At 38.4% G+C, this 18,966-nt stretch overlaps 1 protein-coding gene across 4 annotated transcripts in view; it reads right to left on the reverse strand.

Moving 5' to 3' along the window:
- LOC121672688 (glutamate receptor-interacting protein 1-like) overlaps window positions 1-18,966 on the reverse strand; it is a 175,538-nt gene that overhangs the window by 49,255 nt on the left and 107,317 nt on the right. For 3 of the 4 annotated variants that reach the window (XM_042045429.1, XM_042045430.1, XM_042045433.1), the window contains exon 2: window positions 10,223-10,303. The exons of the other annotated variant lie outside the window; for it this stretch is intronic. In XM_042045429.1, the coding sequence (XP_041901363.1) occupies window positions 10,223-10,303 (81 nt within the window). The remainder of the gene's footprint in view (window positions 1-10,222; window positions 10,304-18,966) is intronic. 4 annotated transcript variants of the gene reach the window in all.

Genomic DNA, 18,966 nt, shown 5'->3' on the forward strand with positions numbered 1-18,966 from the left:
TTATGTATAAGTCAAGGTGTAGAGTGAGAATGAGTAGCTTTGAACCACTAATACAGTTGAAAAGAAGAGGCAAACTACTATCTGGATCTGGGGTAGCATATTTTGGTGTTATCTTTGTAGATGGTATATTATTTCCTTGCTATTTTCATGCCCTGAAATGGTAATCACTTAAGAAACTGAAAGGGATATTAAAAAAACCCCGAACAGATGGAAATTATGCATTAAGTCCTTTAAAGAGGTATTAGAAAATACATTAGGAACATTAAAAACATCAAGTTAATTATCTATAACTGTAAGAAATTATTAAGTGCAAAAAGACTCAGGCAGGCAAATGATAAAAAAATGATCTTCAACTTCTCAGATCAGACAAAACTTCCCAGACCTTAAAGGAATAAGCCTGGATTTTGTTTGCTAGTCATATGCTTCTGTCTACAGAATTGTGCAACACAGGACTTTTGAAAGAAAGCAATGCCCTTGTGGGTTCAGATCAACACTCCATCTAAACTTGCTCCATCTTGGTAAAAGCAAGAAAATGAGGTCCCGTTTAGGGAGAGAATGAAAGCCAGCCTACTGTGCCCAGTCTGGTCCTGTCATAGTCCCTCGACCAGTAGTGTCACACTGGAGCATACAATGCTTCTCAGTTTTTGTAACATTTACATATGAAGCTCTTGGCAATTAATTTATTCAGTCCCTTCTGAATCCACTGACTCGGTCTGTATACATGGATTTACTGCTTACTCTTCCTCTCTAGAGATACTGGATCCATGATTGTCTCAAATGAATGATGGAGAAATTTTTTCTGTTGAATACACATTTTTCCTCCAATACAGGACTGATAACAGTATAGAGAAGAATGTTGAAATAGATTTCCCCTCAGAGAAAAAGATATTGCCTGAAAATTTTTTAATACATTTCCTTACTTCTGAGCAGACTGGGGAACCTGAGTGTTTCTCATGGATCTTCTTCTCATGTACTAAGCATTTTTCTGAAGATACCCTCTTTTTTTTGCCCCAAGAAAGCCCAGCTCTGCTATATTGTGAAAATGCAGACATTTTTCAAGAGGTCAGTATTAAATTTTAGCTTCTCAGTTGCCCAGAAGAACCTCTAGTAGCTGTAATGGGCTGCTGTATTCCACAAGGGACAGTCAGTCCGGTTTCACAAACAAAGTTTTACAACTTCTTGTAGACAGCAGTGATTATTGGGATTGGTAAATTTTATGTTCAGCCAGGAAGGGATTCTGATCAGTTGCATAATCCCAGGGTTACAAATTTCCCTATGCTTGGCACCTCTTTCCATGACCTTTAAAGAGCATACAGTTTTCTTCCCTCTTTCCAAGCTCACCCAGCTGGTCCAGTGTCTCTTTCAGAGACTCTCTCCATGCTCCTCTTTCAAACCTAGTCCCTGACCATCTTTCTTTTCTTCCTAGTTTCTCTCTCCTCACACGTCCTCTACAGCATGCTTCCTCTTCTAACAAAAACCCTTAAAGGAAAATAAATTTTTCAACAGACATCACCAACACTTTGATTAAAATGAACAAAACCATCACAAGGGTATCCTCCCTTTGTGGAGCTTAGAGAGCATGCCAGAATCGTGCAGGAAAACAATCCTCCTGGAAGATGGAAGTCCCAACCTCAGGAGATACACTGATGCTTCCCAGCCTATTTTCAGGTTCCAAGCTCCATTAAAAAATCTGTGGTATCACCGTGACAGGAAGGCAGGTGCCAGGGACTTGTGCTTCAAGCTAACAAATGGCCAGAGGAGTTCATGCACATGCACACACTGCAAGCACATTGGCTGAGCACAGAACAATTCGGTCGGAACTGCTGTCCCTGCCCCAAAATGTGTGTGTACAACAGCTGAATTGCTGAGACAGGCTTTTTAATGACGTTATAGATACTATATGGTACATCAGCCTATACTACATACAGCTAAACTGATTTTTCTGGAAAGAAAATGCAGCTGCAATAAATCAATACATTTTACTTTGAAATGCTAAAGGTTGGCAAAACTATATGTAATTAAATCCAAATACACGCGAATAAAGGTGTTTGGTACCATCAGCAACAAACCCTGCTACTGGCTGTGTGAATAGGGAAAATTGTTTCAAGCCAGTTGAATTTTCAGACCTTGTATCAGTTGGATATTTGAAGTGCATGTTCCTCATGTACAGTATTGCCCTTAATACATTTTCTCCTTCATGGTAAAAGGAGTCAAATGAGACTGTTCTCTATTCTAATCCTTTTCAGTATTGAAAAACACCAGCATGTAGCAGACCTGTAAAGAATATGTATAAATAAATCATCAGCAATCTCAACTAGGTAAGAACTTGTGACCTTTAATTTTCTACAAGAGACAAATTTCTTTTCAGTTTATCTGTGTATGAAACATGAATATGAAGTCATTCCAAAAAAGGTTCTTAGATGAAAAGGAGGAAGGACAAGAAAGAAATCTTCAGTACTAAGTATGTGAGACCAAATTCAGGAATTTCCAATGTCAGTGGGAAGGAAAAGACATATAGCTCTGCAGCTGCTTCACAGACCATTTGATAAACCTCCAGCAGGTTAAACAAACACACAGGGAAGCCTCTAAATGATACAGCAACTGTAGGCTCTCATCAAACATGAAAATCAGCAAATGACTTTGCAGATACCATAAACACTTCAAGTGCAGAAAAGCTTACTAGCCTGCGATCTGCATTTCACAGGTCAAAACGCCTGCTTCTGCTCAGAAATCACCCAAGATCGTTACCATAATAACTGTGCCTGCAGAGGTTACTGCTAATGGATTTCTAAATGCTTAAAATCTCTTCAGTGGCATTTTGTGCTGATTTTAAAAAGTACATAGTAAAAGTAAGTGTCTATGAGACAAATGCAAATTGAGGGAAAAAAGTGCTTTTGTAGACACTTACTTGAAATTACTAACCCAGCTTTTACTGATATACATTTTATTTTCAAGTATTACTTCTGCAATGAATTCTTTTTTCTCACCATAAGAACTATGAAAAAGGTCAGGGATGATTTTTGACAGATTTTCTCAAGAAAATCATGCTCTTACTCTGCAAAACGAGTTAGCCAATGAGGACTATTTCACATTTTGGTGGGGCACGAAGGATGAGGTAACACAGTGCTGCATCTGTGACATCAGAGTGATTCTGAAATCTGAGGGAAGCTGAAGTCAAAGGCAAGGCAGGTTTCTTTTGATAAGGATGGAAAAAGTGACTGAGGACTGCACAAGTCAGGCAACATAGCTTGAGAAGGTGGCTGCCCTACAGCAAATGAGGCAAAGGGGCCTGCTGATCTCAGGAGCACTCAGTCAAAAAATAATGGGATCATTTAAATCTTCTGCTGTTTTACTCACAGAGGAGCCTGAAGGAACTGGACCAAGTGAACTGTGGCATGAGAACAGCTGCTTTGGAACATTCACTGTCTTGCCAATGCCATATTAATCACCAAGGAAAACAAAACTGGCTCTGGAGCTCTGTCTGCACATAGGTAAACATGTACCCACAGGGATGGATCATCCATCTGTCACATCTGTCAGTCACTGGGAACCTGGCTCAGCTGTTAAGAGCTGAGCTACAGGAATAACCTGTGAGCCATCTTCCCTCCTGAGCAGCATCATTTAATGGAACTTAGATCCCAGGATCACTTCAGAAGTCTAATTTTTTTTTCAATCAATGTGGACTTTTTTTTTAAACCCTTTTATCTCTCTGTATTACTTTCTAGATTTCTCCCTTTCTTCTGAGATTATCTTGCAACAGAAAATTAATGCACTCCATCTATTCTACTATTACGCTGTGCAGAGCTTTACCACATTTAAACTGAGGTACAGCACACATGATCTTAAATTCAGCTAATACAATTCTATATTGGCAACTCAACAGCATCATAACTGGATCACGTTCTGCCTTTAATCTAGACTGGATGCTGGAACTTTTGTATTTTTATATATATATACACCTATACATACACATAAACTCAATTATTTTCTTATTTCTTCACAACCTCTGCTTGCTTTCTGACAGTAATACATTTTTATTTTCAGGATTAAACAGACATTTCTAGATGTTACAAAAATCCAAGAATCATAGTGAAGAAAGAAGAAGGGCCTTTAAAATTCCTCAGCTTCCAGCTGACCTACATTTGAGTTCATCAGTTGGGGGCACTAGACAAACCCCTCAGGAAAGCCAGATTTGGTGCAGCTTGAGACAGAATAAGAACATTTGCTGCACAGCAGGCTGTGGATCAGGGAAAGGAAAAAAGGCATACCTCTGTATTTTTGTGAACATCTCCTTTATGTGTTCAGAGCCAAGGATAGGATGAAGACTGCCCTATTCCTTTCTAATGACATTTACATTGTGTATTTAAATATTTCAGAGCCAAGGACAGGATGAAGACTGCCCTACTCCTTTCTAATGACATTTACATTGTGTATTTAAATATTTCAGACCCTGAAAATTTCCAGGATGTTAATTATTGGTTTTATTACAATAATTTAGTATTTCATAACTTCTCTTAGGAATATTTTGTGTCCTAAGCAATTACTGAAGACACTACATCATACAGTAATTACTTTTTTAGTATCAGCTCTGTAAATATTATCTTTTCAAGGCATTTTAAGCTTCTTTGATTTGCATGTGCTCCCTTCTAGCTAAGCAGTTCAAAATTCAGCCTACCCTAAAATTATGTTTGTTTAACATTTTATTTTGGCATTAAAATCCTGTTACCAAGCTCCCCCCAAACAAGGCTGCAAAACATCTACTAACAGCAATTCCAGATTTTGAGCCACTGCAGAGGATGTGCTCAGGGATGTACATTCACCCTGTTTTCCCTCCAGTTTGATTGCTACACCTGTTTTTGAGATCAAACACTGTGCTGGAATACAAAACCTGTATTACAGCATGCTTCAAAGAATCAGGTAATGTGGAAAGAAAGTGCAGTATTTACACATGTACAAAGGAATTGAAAAATCTAGTTGCTTTAATTGCAGACTTCAAAGTCTCGACAATTTTCCTTTAAAGTACAGTGACCTATTTTAACAACTGACCTGTTAGTACATCCCTGCAGCCATGTACAAAACTTGCAAATGAAAAGTAATAATAAAAAAATTGGTTAGAGAGAGAAAGAGGCTCCTGTTGGTGGAGAAAATGTCCAAAGAATGATTTATAACATCTAGGTTTAGTCTTTGCTGCTTTTCTCTCCAAAGGTTGGCATGCACTCTCACCATAAATGCAGACAATTTGCCTGTTTAGCAGATCCGTTATCACCGTGGAGTAGAAGGCAGCTGGAATGAGACTTGGGAAGGTCCCAGAGGCAGGCAGAGCTGGAGTACAATGGCTACACAGGAGGCGAAAAAACAGTGGACTGGGCAACTTGATGAGGACAAGACTTCAAGGGCCTTCTGCTAGGTGTGTTGAGCAGGGCAGAAGGCAGGCAGCTGTGTTATTCTTCTGTCCCAGAGAACAGGAAAACTCCTCTGTTTGAGGAAATATTCCCACTATGTCTCTTTGTTATTTGGTGCCAGTTTCTTGAACAAGAATTTACTTAGGAAAGAGACAGCTCACAACTGCAATCATCCTAGCTAAAGAAAATCTCTGAATTCACAGATGATTCAAATAGCTGTCCCTATGAATGTACAGCTCACATTATAGTTCTTCTGAGCCCTTGACTACATCAGGCAGCAAGACTTTAGATAGCCAGAAGTCTGAGATAGTGCACATGTCTAGGTTACTAGACACAAGAAGGAAGAAGTATGGACTTCAAAAAATTTTTAGTGTCAACTACATTGAGCACAAATTCACTTTTCCTGAAAAACAAAACAAAAATCAAACACTGAGAAGCTGAAACATTTAATCTTTAAAAACTGTGGTGTTTCTTACTATTTTTTTTTTAGTAACAGTAACTTTTCAGACTCAAAGAATATGGACTAAAAACAAAATGAAACTTTTGGTGCAGATTCTAGGAAATATTTTAATTGGTTTTAAATTTGTGGTGTCTTATTTTCACTTCACAAAGGAGTAATTTTTATTCTTGTGTCAGGTCATTTCTTTTCCCTCCATGCCCCCAGTTTTCAGTAAGTGAATTGAAAAAGAACAAATAGATGAATAAAATGAACAGTTTGCACAGCACTACTGTTGACTGATTTACCCATGTTGTTAAAACAGCTAAGAGGGATTGACTTTAGTTTGGAAAGCATGGGAAGAGCTATTCAGCATGTCCATATTCAGGACACCACTGGAACGTGCTTATCTTGAAGTAAATGCTAAGGTCTCCTTGACTTCAAAGTGCCTCTTCAACAGTGCCATCAACTCTTGATGTTGTATCAGTGCCACAGGAATATTTGATGTCCTTTTTAAAGCTCCTGCAAGAATAAGTGATCCAGGGATGACACCTTTGACTCAATTGCTACTGACCTAAGACTTGCCCTTGGCTGGGCACTGCTTGGACCCTTGGCAAATCCAGGAAACCTCAGTCCAGGAACTCAGTGGGAACTACAGCCATCTAAACCTAGGGTTTCAAGAGGTTGGCTATCAAATACCCTGATTTTAAATAAGAGTTGTTTTTAACTGCACCTGTGATTCTGAGGGAAGGGTCTTACCCATGACTTCTGAAACACATTGTTTTCATTTATGTGCCTGAACACTAGTCCTGCAGTGATAGTTTCTTCAGTGGGGTACAATATACTCGCTCCCTTGGCTTCTGTAAGGACAGGATAGCAATCAGGGTTCGTTATATTCTGATTGACCATCTAAATTTAAATGTTTAGAGGGGAAAATCTGTTTATTTCTGACTTTTCAAGCTGCTTGTCATGCTAGCATTACCTCAAGCCTCACTTTTAAGTTAAGAAATTCTGACTGTGAAGCTAATTAATGTTTCAAACAATAATGTATATATAACTGTAACTAAACACCTACACATATGCAAAATAAAGTCCAAGTTTCAAACTGCATTATATTAATGCATATAATTTGAATTAACTATAATTTCAGCAATTCTGTAAATCCCTTTGAAAGGATCTGTTGCTTGTTGATTTTGCACCATGTGAAGACATGGTAAATGTGACATGTAGTCTCATCACATGAATAATGCATTCTGCATCTCAAATAAGCAAGTTCTGCTCCAGAGAGATGCTTAATCCATTCCTTCCTTCTGGGGATGAAAGGAATTTAACTCAGTGCACTGATCTCACAGTATGTGCTCATTTGACTTTAATTATAAAATGATTATTTCAACATTTTTGCCTGTAAAATAAACCAAGCCTGAGCTCCACGTAACCTCTACAGAATTACATTACTTCTCTGTGCACTCAGTCAGTGCCCATCAATACTGCTCTTTCAATACAGTTTCACATGGAAGGATAAAACCCACCTCTTGGGGTTTACAGCTGGTACAGTAGTTTCAGGTCTCACAGCAACAAAAGCTTCCCTTTTTCCTAGTCGTCAAAAGGATGGAGCAGTAAAAAGTGAATTCAAATGTCATGAGAAGGAATTTTCACCAGACACAAGGAGATACCATGATCCCATTAAAGCTGGAAGATTTACATCACATAGGCTGTGTATTTTCACCAGTATTTTTTTCACAGACTGTTCAGCCTCTGCAAAACTCTGCATACAGTCAATTACCTTGCTAAAACCCAGACGTCTTCTCTTGGCTAATTCAATAGGCAGAGCATTCCTTGGGAATAGAACATCTGCTGTCCATGTCTTAGGAATGACAGAGCATCAAGTGGAATAGACAGCTATACTGTCAAAGGTACTCCCATTTCAAGCTTGAAAAAACAGCAGTTCAGGAATGTGATGTGTTATCAGGCATACCATCTGGGGGGATAGAAATGCATGCTTTCCATATAGGATAAGATCTCCATGTAAGGATTACTGACTCCAGCTGACATGTTCCCATCCGGGTCCAGCAGAATTTCCTGGGTTCATTGCATCACACCTTCCAACTCAAAAGCTATTTGGAGCTGACCTAAATAACATCAGAAGTGTGATCCTGCTCCCAAGCAAAAGCAGCTGTACTGCTTCTGGTCTTCTACTAATTAATGCTACTAGTCAATAGTGCACCTCCTATTGCCAAACAAAACTGGCTAGCTGGGATGCTTCTGCATCTGTGTCAAGACTAATCCATAATGTGAATAAAATGCTCACAGACAAGCAGGAATAGAAGCTATTTACAAGGTGCTATCTCATATATAAAACATGGTGTCAAGTGATATAAATGTTTATAGGTTATTTTCAGAAACTTCAGTCAACTCCTAAATGTTCAAGTTAATTCTCAAAATAGTACTTAGTTTTGCAAAGCCATTTATGTATCAAAACCCACAACATCCATTGTGCTACCATGGGAATTTGCTAGGGCATGAAGAACTTTAATTATAACTTTTTAAAATATCCAACCAACTCAATCCCATTTATCCTTTGGGGCTCCTAAGGTCTAGAGATGGAACAAGGTATTCAGATAAATGTCATCACAATAGTAAAAGCTGAAGAATATACATAAGCTTAGGTCAGCTGTTTTCAGAGCACCTGAAATACAGCAAAGCACATCTCACCAAACACTTGTGCGTATTATCTCCCAAAATAAACTGTGATATATGCAGAGCACACTGTAAAAATTTATCTGAAATGCTCTCAAAAACTCCAGAATGTGCATCAAAATTGTAAAAAAATCAAAATAATGGTCATTAGTCATGATGACTATTACTTAACACTTGAAATTCCTAATCTTATCAGATGCTCTGAAGAAAAATTGTACTGGTACAGTTTCATCAAACCTTCTCTTTAAAGAACACAAGTGAAAATCATCAGGAGTTCTCAAAATGTCACATGAAACCATGAACTTCAATCTGTTCTCAGACCTTAGCTTAAGTGTTTAATAAATACAGTAACCACACCATAAATAACTACTAAGATCACAGCAAAAAAATCAAAAGGTTGAACACTTCCAAGATCATAAATATTACTGACCTATGAGCTTCAGCATTACCTGAAGAGTACCCTATAGAGGTCTTCATTCACTCTGAAGAACAACGAATATTCATTTGTATTGACTTGGACAAAAAAAAATCTGGTTGATGCTTGTGTAATTAAATATTTTCTTAGAAGAATAACTGCACACTTGACACTGTACTCATGTCTTTTCACAATGGTTATAATCTTCGTTATTCCACCATAAAAATAACAATATTTAAATCACTAGGATGTTTTCAAGAATGAACAAGAATGTTCATTACAAGCAACACTAAATAAGCCAGCTTGCTCTCTCTCACGCATAGAAACATGCACACAAAGCATCCACAAAATGTGCTTTGGCTGTTCACTATAGTTATTGGGATGAGATCTGGGCCTAACAGTGGCAAAGGTCTGAGCTCCATCCCCCATCCACAGACTCTCTGTGGGTCGTGTGTCTTTGTTCAATAATAAAGCCATAGAGCACAAGTAATATTAACATTAGTCATTAGAAGCTGGGTGACATGACCCTACAGCTTCTGATTTCTATTCCAATGCATCTTCTCTTCGAGTCAGAGGTTACTGTGCTTGAGGTGAGAACAGCAACATCAGTAATCCCACCTGAGTGCAACCTTTGTCAGCGTTCATTTGTTTTCATTATAAGGTCTCTAAAATATTACTCGAGGTGAAAATCCCTTTAGATTGCTATATAATATGTATGTCAAACTTTGACTTGTCTGAAGTAATTAAAAGAGACATAGGTTCAAAGATCACTTATTTTAACTAAGCATTGTTCTAATGGTCCAGCTTTGTGAGATGTGATGACACAAAAGAAAAGGATGGACAAGGGATTTTATGCGTGCCAGAAAATCACAGGAAGACAAGAATTCTGGCAGAGTGTTTCTCTGTTAGACTTCTGAACCTGGCTGATCAGTAGTGGAAAATATGAGCCAATCTCCCTCTATTATCAAAACCAGATATCAAAGAACAGATTTCAGAGGACCTGAAAATATATGAGTCTCTGATGAAAAGGTTGTAGCGCTCAGTGTCTCAAATCTGCTGCAAAAGACAGAGATACGGAGATGTTCTTCACAGCAAAAGCTTGAGGCAACCTAACTGTGGTTAAGTCCTTGCAGCTCTCATGGAAGCTTCCTTATAGAGTTGCTTGATAGCAACCATAATACATTTGCTTTTTATAACTAGCTGAATTTTGTTTAGTATTACCTTGCTGTTCAAAAACAAGTTAGGTGTTACAAAAAGCAAAGCAAGTCTTACCTGGAATACTCTGTCTCCTCACAGACAGTGCTCCATCAGGTGCTTTTGCCTGGTTTGCAGATTTTGTGTAAGGACTCTCATCTAAACAGAAACAAGCAACACCTCCAGTTACTGTTAAATATAATGTTAAAAACAACATATTTTTTTATCCAAATACTGTGTGAACTAGCAGTGAAGATCACAAGAGATGCTGTGAACCAGATGAGGATGGGTATTTTTGAATGCTGATTTAATGCTCAATGTCATGTTTAGAACTCAGTGACAAAGGCTCTGAATAGGAGAGCTGAAAAGGATGTGCTAAAACTCAAATTGGAGGTAACACATTGATGACAGGCCTGATCTACAAAGACCTTTTCAGGTTTAACATAATGATAGAAATTTCCCTTTTCTCATGTTTAGAAGCTTCACATGTCAAAGACTTGAGTGACAGAGTTACTATGCCTGCTCAGGAGTAAAAGACTTCCAGAAGCTTTTGAATATTCTGGCTGGGAAGATGCACTCCTTTTCCTTTAGGATCTGTCAGTGGGAGGTTCCTTTTCTTTTGTAACGATTGATTGGGGAGAACATCAGAAAGCTGTTGCCAAATAGGCCAGGCACATTCGTGCCTAAAGAACAGCACTGTACCTGCCTGTGTCTAAATAGGAGGCTATGTGGAACACCAACTAATCAACTTGAGTGCATAAAAGACCACAAATGGTGGGATGAGCAGAGTCACCAATTAGAGGCAGCATTAGGCAGAAACTGAGTCACTTTTACATCCCTCTCAAGAGCAATCAACTATACTGTAGCTTTAAAAAGGACAAGCTATAAGTGCAGGAAAGAAATGTGAATAGAAGAAATAGTATAGGCATTTTATTATTTCAATCAAAAGAAAGGAATCAGAAGAAATAAGGCTTATGCCTTGCTTTCCCTTTAATTGAGTGCTCAAAGACTTGAAAGTGTCACAAATCTTCCTGTTTGATATTTTGTGATATTTTCCTTCAGGTTGCAAATGACCGATGCATTTACAGCATGTGCATGAACACACACTTAAATACCAATCAATGAGTAGAGGAATCAAAGACTGTTTGACTATCTCTTATATGTAACATTATCTGTTACAACATCCTCAGACAAGTAGAACCATATAAGCTTTTTCTGGAGAACCATCTTTTCTTTTCAGTTGTCACTCTTGACAACATAATCCTTTGCTGATTGCACTCTTTACATCTTGCGAGGTCTCAAACTCCTTTAGAAACTTGCATCAAAGACAGCAGTCCATTTTTATACCAGTAAGATAAGGGTTTGGTCAGCATAATTTAATTTAAAACCAGGTCTCAAAGAAGTGACTGAAAGAGCTGGTTATCTTTTAGAACGAGAACTTCTGTAATGAAGTCTGCTACTGTTAGGCAGCTGCAACAACAAAAAGCTTAAATTAATTAAAAAGAAAAAAAGGAAAAGGCAAAATAATTATTTATAGCCATGAACCTTGATGAAAATACAGCAACTAGTGAAGAATATGTATTGGTAAAATAGCACAACAGTCAATATAATTGTGTTTTCTATGGTAAAATGAACTGCAATTGTTTTAGGACTACAACGTTACAAGCGGAAAAGTAACAGGCTTGATTATATTCCATCCTAGCACAAATGCCAAGAAAATAAAGCTGCCAGCTACAGGAAACAGAGATGCATGGAAAAAATATTAACATAGATCCAGGTACACAATTTAAGAAGAAAGTATATAAAGCCTCAATCCTTCCATCTGAGGTAAGTGGAAAAGCTAATATTATTGCATATATAGAATATACAACCCCTCAAATAAAGAAAAAAAATATACAGTAAGACTGAACTAAAGCTTCTGAAGGAAGAAGCATTGATCTTTTTTCTTTCACAGAAGAGGTGCCACTGAGCTTCAACTCAAGACAAGGCTTAAGACAAAGAAACTGAGCATGTGGCTTATATGTCCCACCCATTATTACTTAGTTGCTGTTGCTGAACACGACACCACGTAGTGTGAGACGCACATTTTTCTATTAAAAAGTGGGCAGGAAACGTAATAGAATTTGTCTACAACTGATGGATAGTGATGACTTCTGGGCTCTATTTGAATGTATGCCCTATGTATGAAAAATCTATCAATTTACAGAACAAAACAGTCCACTACTAGTCAGACTTTACAAATTATTGTCATCAGATTGAGGGACAGGAAAAAAGGAAAGAAGAATTTTCCCAACTAGACCTTTTCCACTGAATCTTTGTCATTGAGCAAATGAGTAAATCATCTCAACTCTCATGCCGGAAGAAGATTTTCCCAATATTGCACTGGGCTTGGAGTACCTGTGGTTATTCTGAGTTCAGAATACAGGACAAGTCTGCAAATCTTTCTGGTTAACAACACCAATGAGGGGAGGGGAGTGCACATTCAAATACTTACTAGGGAACCTGAGCAAAAATGTTTTTTATGTAACTGGCAGAGGTGAAAGTAGCTAAGACTGCACATGTGAGCAAGCTAGTATTTTAATTTAAGCCTATTAACAATGAAATCTTATCAGATGCTTATCAGACGGGTTGGATACTGTAGGACAGATTTCTTAATCTGTCCACAGATTTTCATAGCAAAACAGAGGGCCCAAAAAAGTTTCTTCATAAACTTCTGAACCCCTGTAAATGCAAAATACGCCCTATTATTACTGGGAAAGAACAATGAGCCCCTGGTGGACCGGTAAACTGTTCTCAGAACTGGAAATAATTTTCTTCCGATGCCCTTTGAACAGTAAAATCAGACTGAAACATAAGTAGAAATAGGTATAAAGGAGTCCAAGGAGCAAAGGAAAACACAACACAAAACACAACCAACTGTAGAAAGAGTTGTTATTGAACCTTATTGAGATGCTTAACTGAGAGAGGAAAGCAAAATAAAGATTAGACAGATGTAGAAATATGTCACCCTAAAGAAACTAGAGAGACAAGACCTGGCAGCCCTGAAATGTCAGACACCATTCTTGGTGCCCCAGGGGAAAAACTCTGTTTGTACATGCTAACAAAGTTGCAAGAGTGGCCACAGGAATTGATCATCAAATTAAAATATCCTGATGCCTTCATCCACTCTATAGTTAGCAGGGAGGGTCTTAAAAAATGCAAAAATGTCTTATGACAGCAGTGCCTAGGGGGATTTGCAGGAGAGTTTTGTATTACCAGCACTGATAGATAGACTTGGAGATGAAACTCAATTCAGCAAGCCAACACACTGAAAAAGCAAAGGAGCAAAAGAATATGAAGCATTCCCCCTACAAACAGGAGATAATAACTCAGCATGAGGAAAAGCTGTGATATATTTTAAGATGCCACACATACAAAGTAGAAGGAGAAACAGGCTAGATTCAGAAGCATAAATCTCACCTGTTTACACGCCTAATAGTAGCATATCATCAGCAGGGAGCAAGCCACAGTCCATAAAGAATTCACAGGCCAAACTGCACCACTTCAAAGCACAGAAATGCCTTTACCTGGACACACAGGTGCAAACTCTGCCACTCAGAGCACCAGTTCTTGTCTGCTTCTGAAGGAATTGCTCCACAGGTGGCCACATTCCCTACCAGCTTAGCTATACCCATCCACTTATGCAGCTGCTTTTGTTACACCACTGGCTTTTTTTCCCTCCCGTAATTCTCTCTGGCTAGAAAATCAAACAGAGTAAACAATTTCAGCAAGTCAGTAGGTCATATAAAGGTGTCGGCTATACCAGCAGATCTTTCCACTCAGTGACTACAGGAAACCAACTCTCTTAGGCTGTTAAGAGGCAGGGGTCATTTTCCACCAAATTCATACTTTGCGTGTTTCTTACAGTTGTAAATGTGCAATAGTGAAAGATGAACACTGTGTTAATTCACTCCTTGCCAGAACACAAGTGATAATCTCAGAGATGACACCTTGTAGATTATTACGATTCTTAACCAGCAAAGCAAAATGACCTTTTTGTCTTCTCCTTTTACTTGCCCTCGTGAAACAGCCCCAAACACCAGTAACCGTAGCTTACACATCATCCTTCCAAAGCCCTGCATACCACTAAAGACTAAAAAGATAATGATCAGGTGGACAGGCAAGTATCCCTACTGCTTATAGCTATTACTGTAGGTTTATTGCCTTTTGCTTGTGTGGCAGATAAACAGCTTTTTTTTTGGCACTTTCCTCCCTATTTTTAACCTGGTGGTATCTCTATCCTGTAACTGAATGATTCATTCTTTGAGGTAGGGACCATGCTGTGACCCTTTTATATCATTCTGCATTGCTCTTACTATACAGAGGTGGAGCATGTGTCCAAGACTAAGGGCTCAAAAGACTGTAACAAAGAACAGTAATGTAACTCCAGAAAGATAATACACTGGACAATGTGTACAGATATATATCTAAAGTGCCTGGTACTGTGTCAGCAAAATGACCATATGAAATCTTTAGGTATTTGCTGTTCTTTAGTTTAATATCCTTTGAAGGATACCAACTGGGGGCTTTTTATTCCAAGAAGGAATAAAAGGAAGGCCTAAAGATTCTTCCTCAACAATCACGTCTAGACATTCAATGTTTCAGGCAGTTTATAACCGCTGAACCATTCTCATGTCTCTCTTGGGGGCTGTGAAAGCTATTGACACAAGAATGTTATTTACAGATGTGGTAAAGCCTACAGGCACTCCCACCTTCAAATCTTCAAAAGGGCTTAGAGGGTGTTTCCTTCACTGCTGCTGCCACATGTCCATGCGATAACTGCTGAACCCAGTAAATGTGTCCAAATCCTGTGTAGCACCAGGTGGCCCCAGAAGGTGACTAAGCACAGCTATATCCTGTTTGATACAAAGGGGAAGCTTCTTCCCAGCCCACTGGGAACAGCTCCTGAACAACTCTGTGGCTGTCACTTTGCCTCTCCTACAAGGAGAGGAAATGTGAAGATGTTTCACTGTTGTACCTCATCTCTCCAACAAAATTGCCTGTTCTCAGCTCTATGTCACCATTTGCACCTGCTTTCCTACTGCAAAACCTGCATTAGAGGGAGCAGGGCATCAAATGTGGCATCAAATTCATACATGAAATATTTCAAACACAAGAATTTTCTAATATTTAGGAGCTTGAAAGCTGTATTAAATTTTTTCAACAGCAGATGTGAAAGGATTTTGAGGGCGAACAGAGTTTCCATCTTTCAGCTTTTCATTCTCCATTCTTTGACAGCTTTACTTACGTCTCACCATATAACAAGCTCTTCTTTGGCCAAGGAAAAACTGAATTTAAACCATTTTAGAGCATGACCATGTAGGTCCCAAGCAGACTTCAGAACCCAAGCAAGTGAAATCTGAGGTGTTCCTCAAGTGTTCCCCACTGTGAAGAATCTCCAGCTAAGTCCCAAGATTCCTGAAAGAAGCACACCACATCTTCAGCTGGCTAACCTTCAGCTGTCTCAGTGTACAGGAGTAAGACCAACTTCACGTGTTGCTGTTTGCACCATTTGGGATAGCATGCACTTCAGACAAGCAGAGAATCACATATCTGTACAGAGGTAGAGACTGGCAAAACCACAAATCGTCAAGAGGATTGGTTGCATCTGAGAAAAGAACATTCCCAAGATTAGTTCCTCAAAAAATAAAAGCACCAGAGTCACAGTTGTTACTTCAGACATTCCTAGACCTGTAATATTCCATTCACTGAAATTTGTTGCTCCTTAACTTTATAAAGAAGAGTATTTCTCACTAAAAGCCATGAATTTTTATAAATCCTACCAGTACAGCACAAAATACCACAGGTTCTCATACTTCCTATATCTGAAACCTATCTTGAATTTTATCTTTAAATGGCATAAAGCTCAGCTTTATCTAAAAGCATATTTTCTTTGCACAGCATCATACCAGTGACAGTTGGTAAATCCTGAGGTACAGCATTCTTTATTATCTCCACTGCTTGCAGCTAGAGGCTTTTACAGATAAAAATAAACATGTATACACTGGTGCCTGTGGTTTATAGAAGCTCTGAAGTTGAGGAAGGCTTACAAAGAGTCTTGGTAGGACTTTTAGGACCATTCCTGCAGCAACTGACTCTCCTCTTAACTCAGATCCTTCTGTTAAAGATCTTCCATTTTGTAAGAAAGCTGAAACACTTACTGGACCAGGGACTCGAAGCCCAATCTCACATTCACAGGGAGTACCCAAACTCCCAGCTACATAATCATTCAGTCTTGCTAGCTTGCTCTGACAACACTAATGAAAAAGTATCTCAGAGAATGTATTTTTCCTGGGAAAGGAGGATGTTTTTGTAAGATTTGCTTTTAAACAATGCAAAAGTTTAGAGAAAAATTAACATCCTGGAACATTCATGGTTACTACAATGTCACTACAGCTGTGTCAGAGCATAAAGGACTATAGACTGTTGAAAAAAAGAGACAAAATTGTCTTAGCCTTTTTCACCAGATGTATAATGTTCAGATTTTGAATGTATATGCTTCATGAAACAACAAACTGTCAACAATTTGCTTTGCCCATATGCTAAACCTTTCAGATATGTTATGGGAACTCCAACCATGAAAGGAAGCATTAATTTCTCCTAGTGGTGCAGAGGAATAATAATTTTTCGAGTTCATTTGAGAGCTATGGCTTCACTCATTTCAAATGAGACTTGATTTTTGAAATGGCAATGCTGCTCTTCGAAGTAGTGCTAAGAACTATCTCAAATTTTTAAAGCATTGCATATAAAGTAGTCATTAATGGACTAGGCTCCAAGTAGGACAAATATGGACATATTTAATCTTAATCCTCAAATTGTGTGCTCAGTACTCTCCAGGAGTCTTTATTAAGAAAACATAAGGTTTCAAATGCTTCCATAAATAGCATTTGTTGGTGTGTGCGACATGGAAAAATTATGAGAAGAAAGAGTCAGAATAACTCCTCTGGTAATTTTCTTTTCCACATTTAGCAGACATGTCTCTGGTTTTCTCAGAAACTTAATTTTAACAGTTATAGTACCAATGAATAACTGTGTTGTCTCTCTAAAGTGAAAATTTATTCAATTTTATTATACTTTATGTAAATTTAATTCTCTTTTTTCTGAATTATATGGTTACTTATTACAGTAACAGCTCAGTTTTAATCTAGAAGCAAGAGAAGTAGGGTACTGTAATTATGCATAACTGTGAATCCATTTCATATTGATATTTGCAATACCTCAGAAAGCTTGACTGTTTGAAAAATGATCTGAATATCCTCCAAGTTTTCTTGTGCAAAGTTAATTTCCTAAGCCTGTGCTTAGGCACGTGGATGGAAATGCTTGGTTTCCTATATGGCTAAGTACTCTGATCTCCTCCCGAAGCTATTTTGCTCATGAAAATGCAGAACTTTCCAAGAACACTTAAAACATGCAGGATCTGCAAAAAGCTCAAAATGTCTCTGGAGAGATTTTAGCATATGGTGAAATTCACTTCAGTGGATTATCTAATAAAGAAGTAATCCTATTTAAATAATACTCCAATCACAAACTACTTCAAATCTGATAAATATGTCTTTTTGTTTATACAGCATCAAGCATTAAGCACGAATGCCATAAACCACAATCATCACTGAATTGTTACATAATTTTAAAATTCAACTTGAGTTTCACTTTATTGTCTTGAGCTGCTGTTTATTGTTTATGGAAACAATACAGGCATCACATAAGTGATATGTGTGAGGCTTACCCAAAGCAGCTAGAAACTGAAGAGGCTTGGTGCACAAAAAAGCTTAAAGAAACTGGGGATGTAAACTATTTTCTTTTCTGAGACAGTCTGGGATTTTTCTGTACATACAACTTCTGCAGAAAACCTTTTTCTAGAGGATGAGGCTATAAACCTTTTCATTTCAAAGGAAATTCCTAAGTGACACACATATCACTGACAGGAAGCACTTCCAGATATTCAAGCTTCAATTTTGTTACAAACACCCCTGTCCATAGGAAGGTTTTGTTGTCCTTCTTGCACGTATGTAGCTCTGATGTACTGCTGCATGTTGACATTGTATGAAAGTGCCATACATTAGCTTTCTGGGGAAAAAATATATTTGAAACTGTTTTCTTTACAAAGTTTTAACAATTAATAAATTCAATTACTTTAACACTGGTAAATGCTAAATCAGCATCCCTCAAGAATATTTGAGCCAATCTTGACAGATGCACACCAATGCCAACAAGATGATAAAACTTTCAACAAGGCTACTGGAAAAGGGAGTTTAACAAAGGAGCAAGACCTGAGCTAAGGCAGAGACTGAGGGACAGAAAACCTGATGGCATTAATTTTTCGTGGAAAAACACTTTTAAAAATGCATCAGTTACCTTAGTATTACCTTTTATTCTCTACCCTTGGTTCAGCTGCCCATTCCCAGATGGGCTGGGAAGACAGCAGTAGCTGATAAGGGGAAAAGGGGCCAAGCCATATCCTGTGGCTCTCGGACGATGCCCTGAAGCTACAGCACCACACTCCTGACTGCTGTGGCTGCCCACCACTGTGCCTCCTTGGGACAAAAGGCAATTGGCTTCCTGGACTACAGCATTTATACTGGCATGCCAGTGGGATTTTCTCTCTTATTTATAGTCCAAATGACGCACATTAGTCCAAATGGGCACAGCTCAGGCTTAGTGAAAAACAGATCTTTCAGACTGCACTTCTTTCAAGAGTCAGGCTATAAACCTGGCACCTTCCTCATGGCCTTGTGAAATACTGTCCTACTTTCAGCCCCTGCCCTGGGAGAGTTCACTCAATA

The sequence above is a fragment of the Corvus kubaryi genome, unplaced genomic scaffold (genome assembly GCF_017639235.1).
Source record: "Corvus kubaryi isolate FWS band 111438036 unplaced genomic scaffold, C.kubaryi_AGA036_p1.0 64854, whole genome shotgun sequence".
In the NCBI taxonomy this organism is placed as follows: domain Eukaryota; kingdom Metazoa; phylum Chordata; class Aves; order Passeriformes; family Corvidae; genus Corvus; species Corvus kubaryi.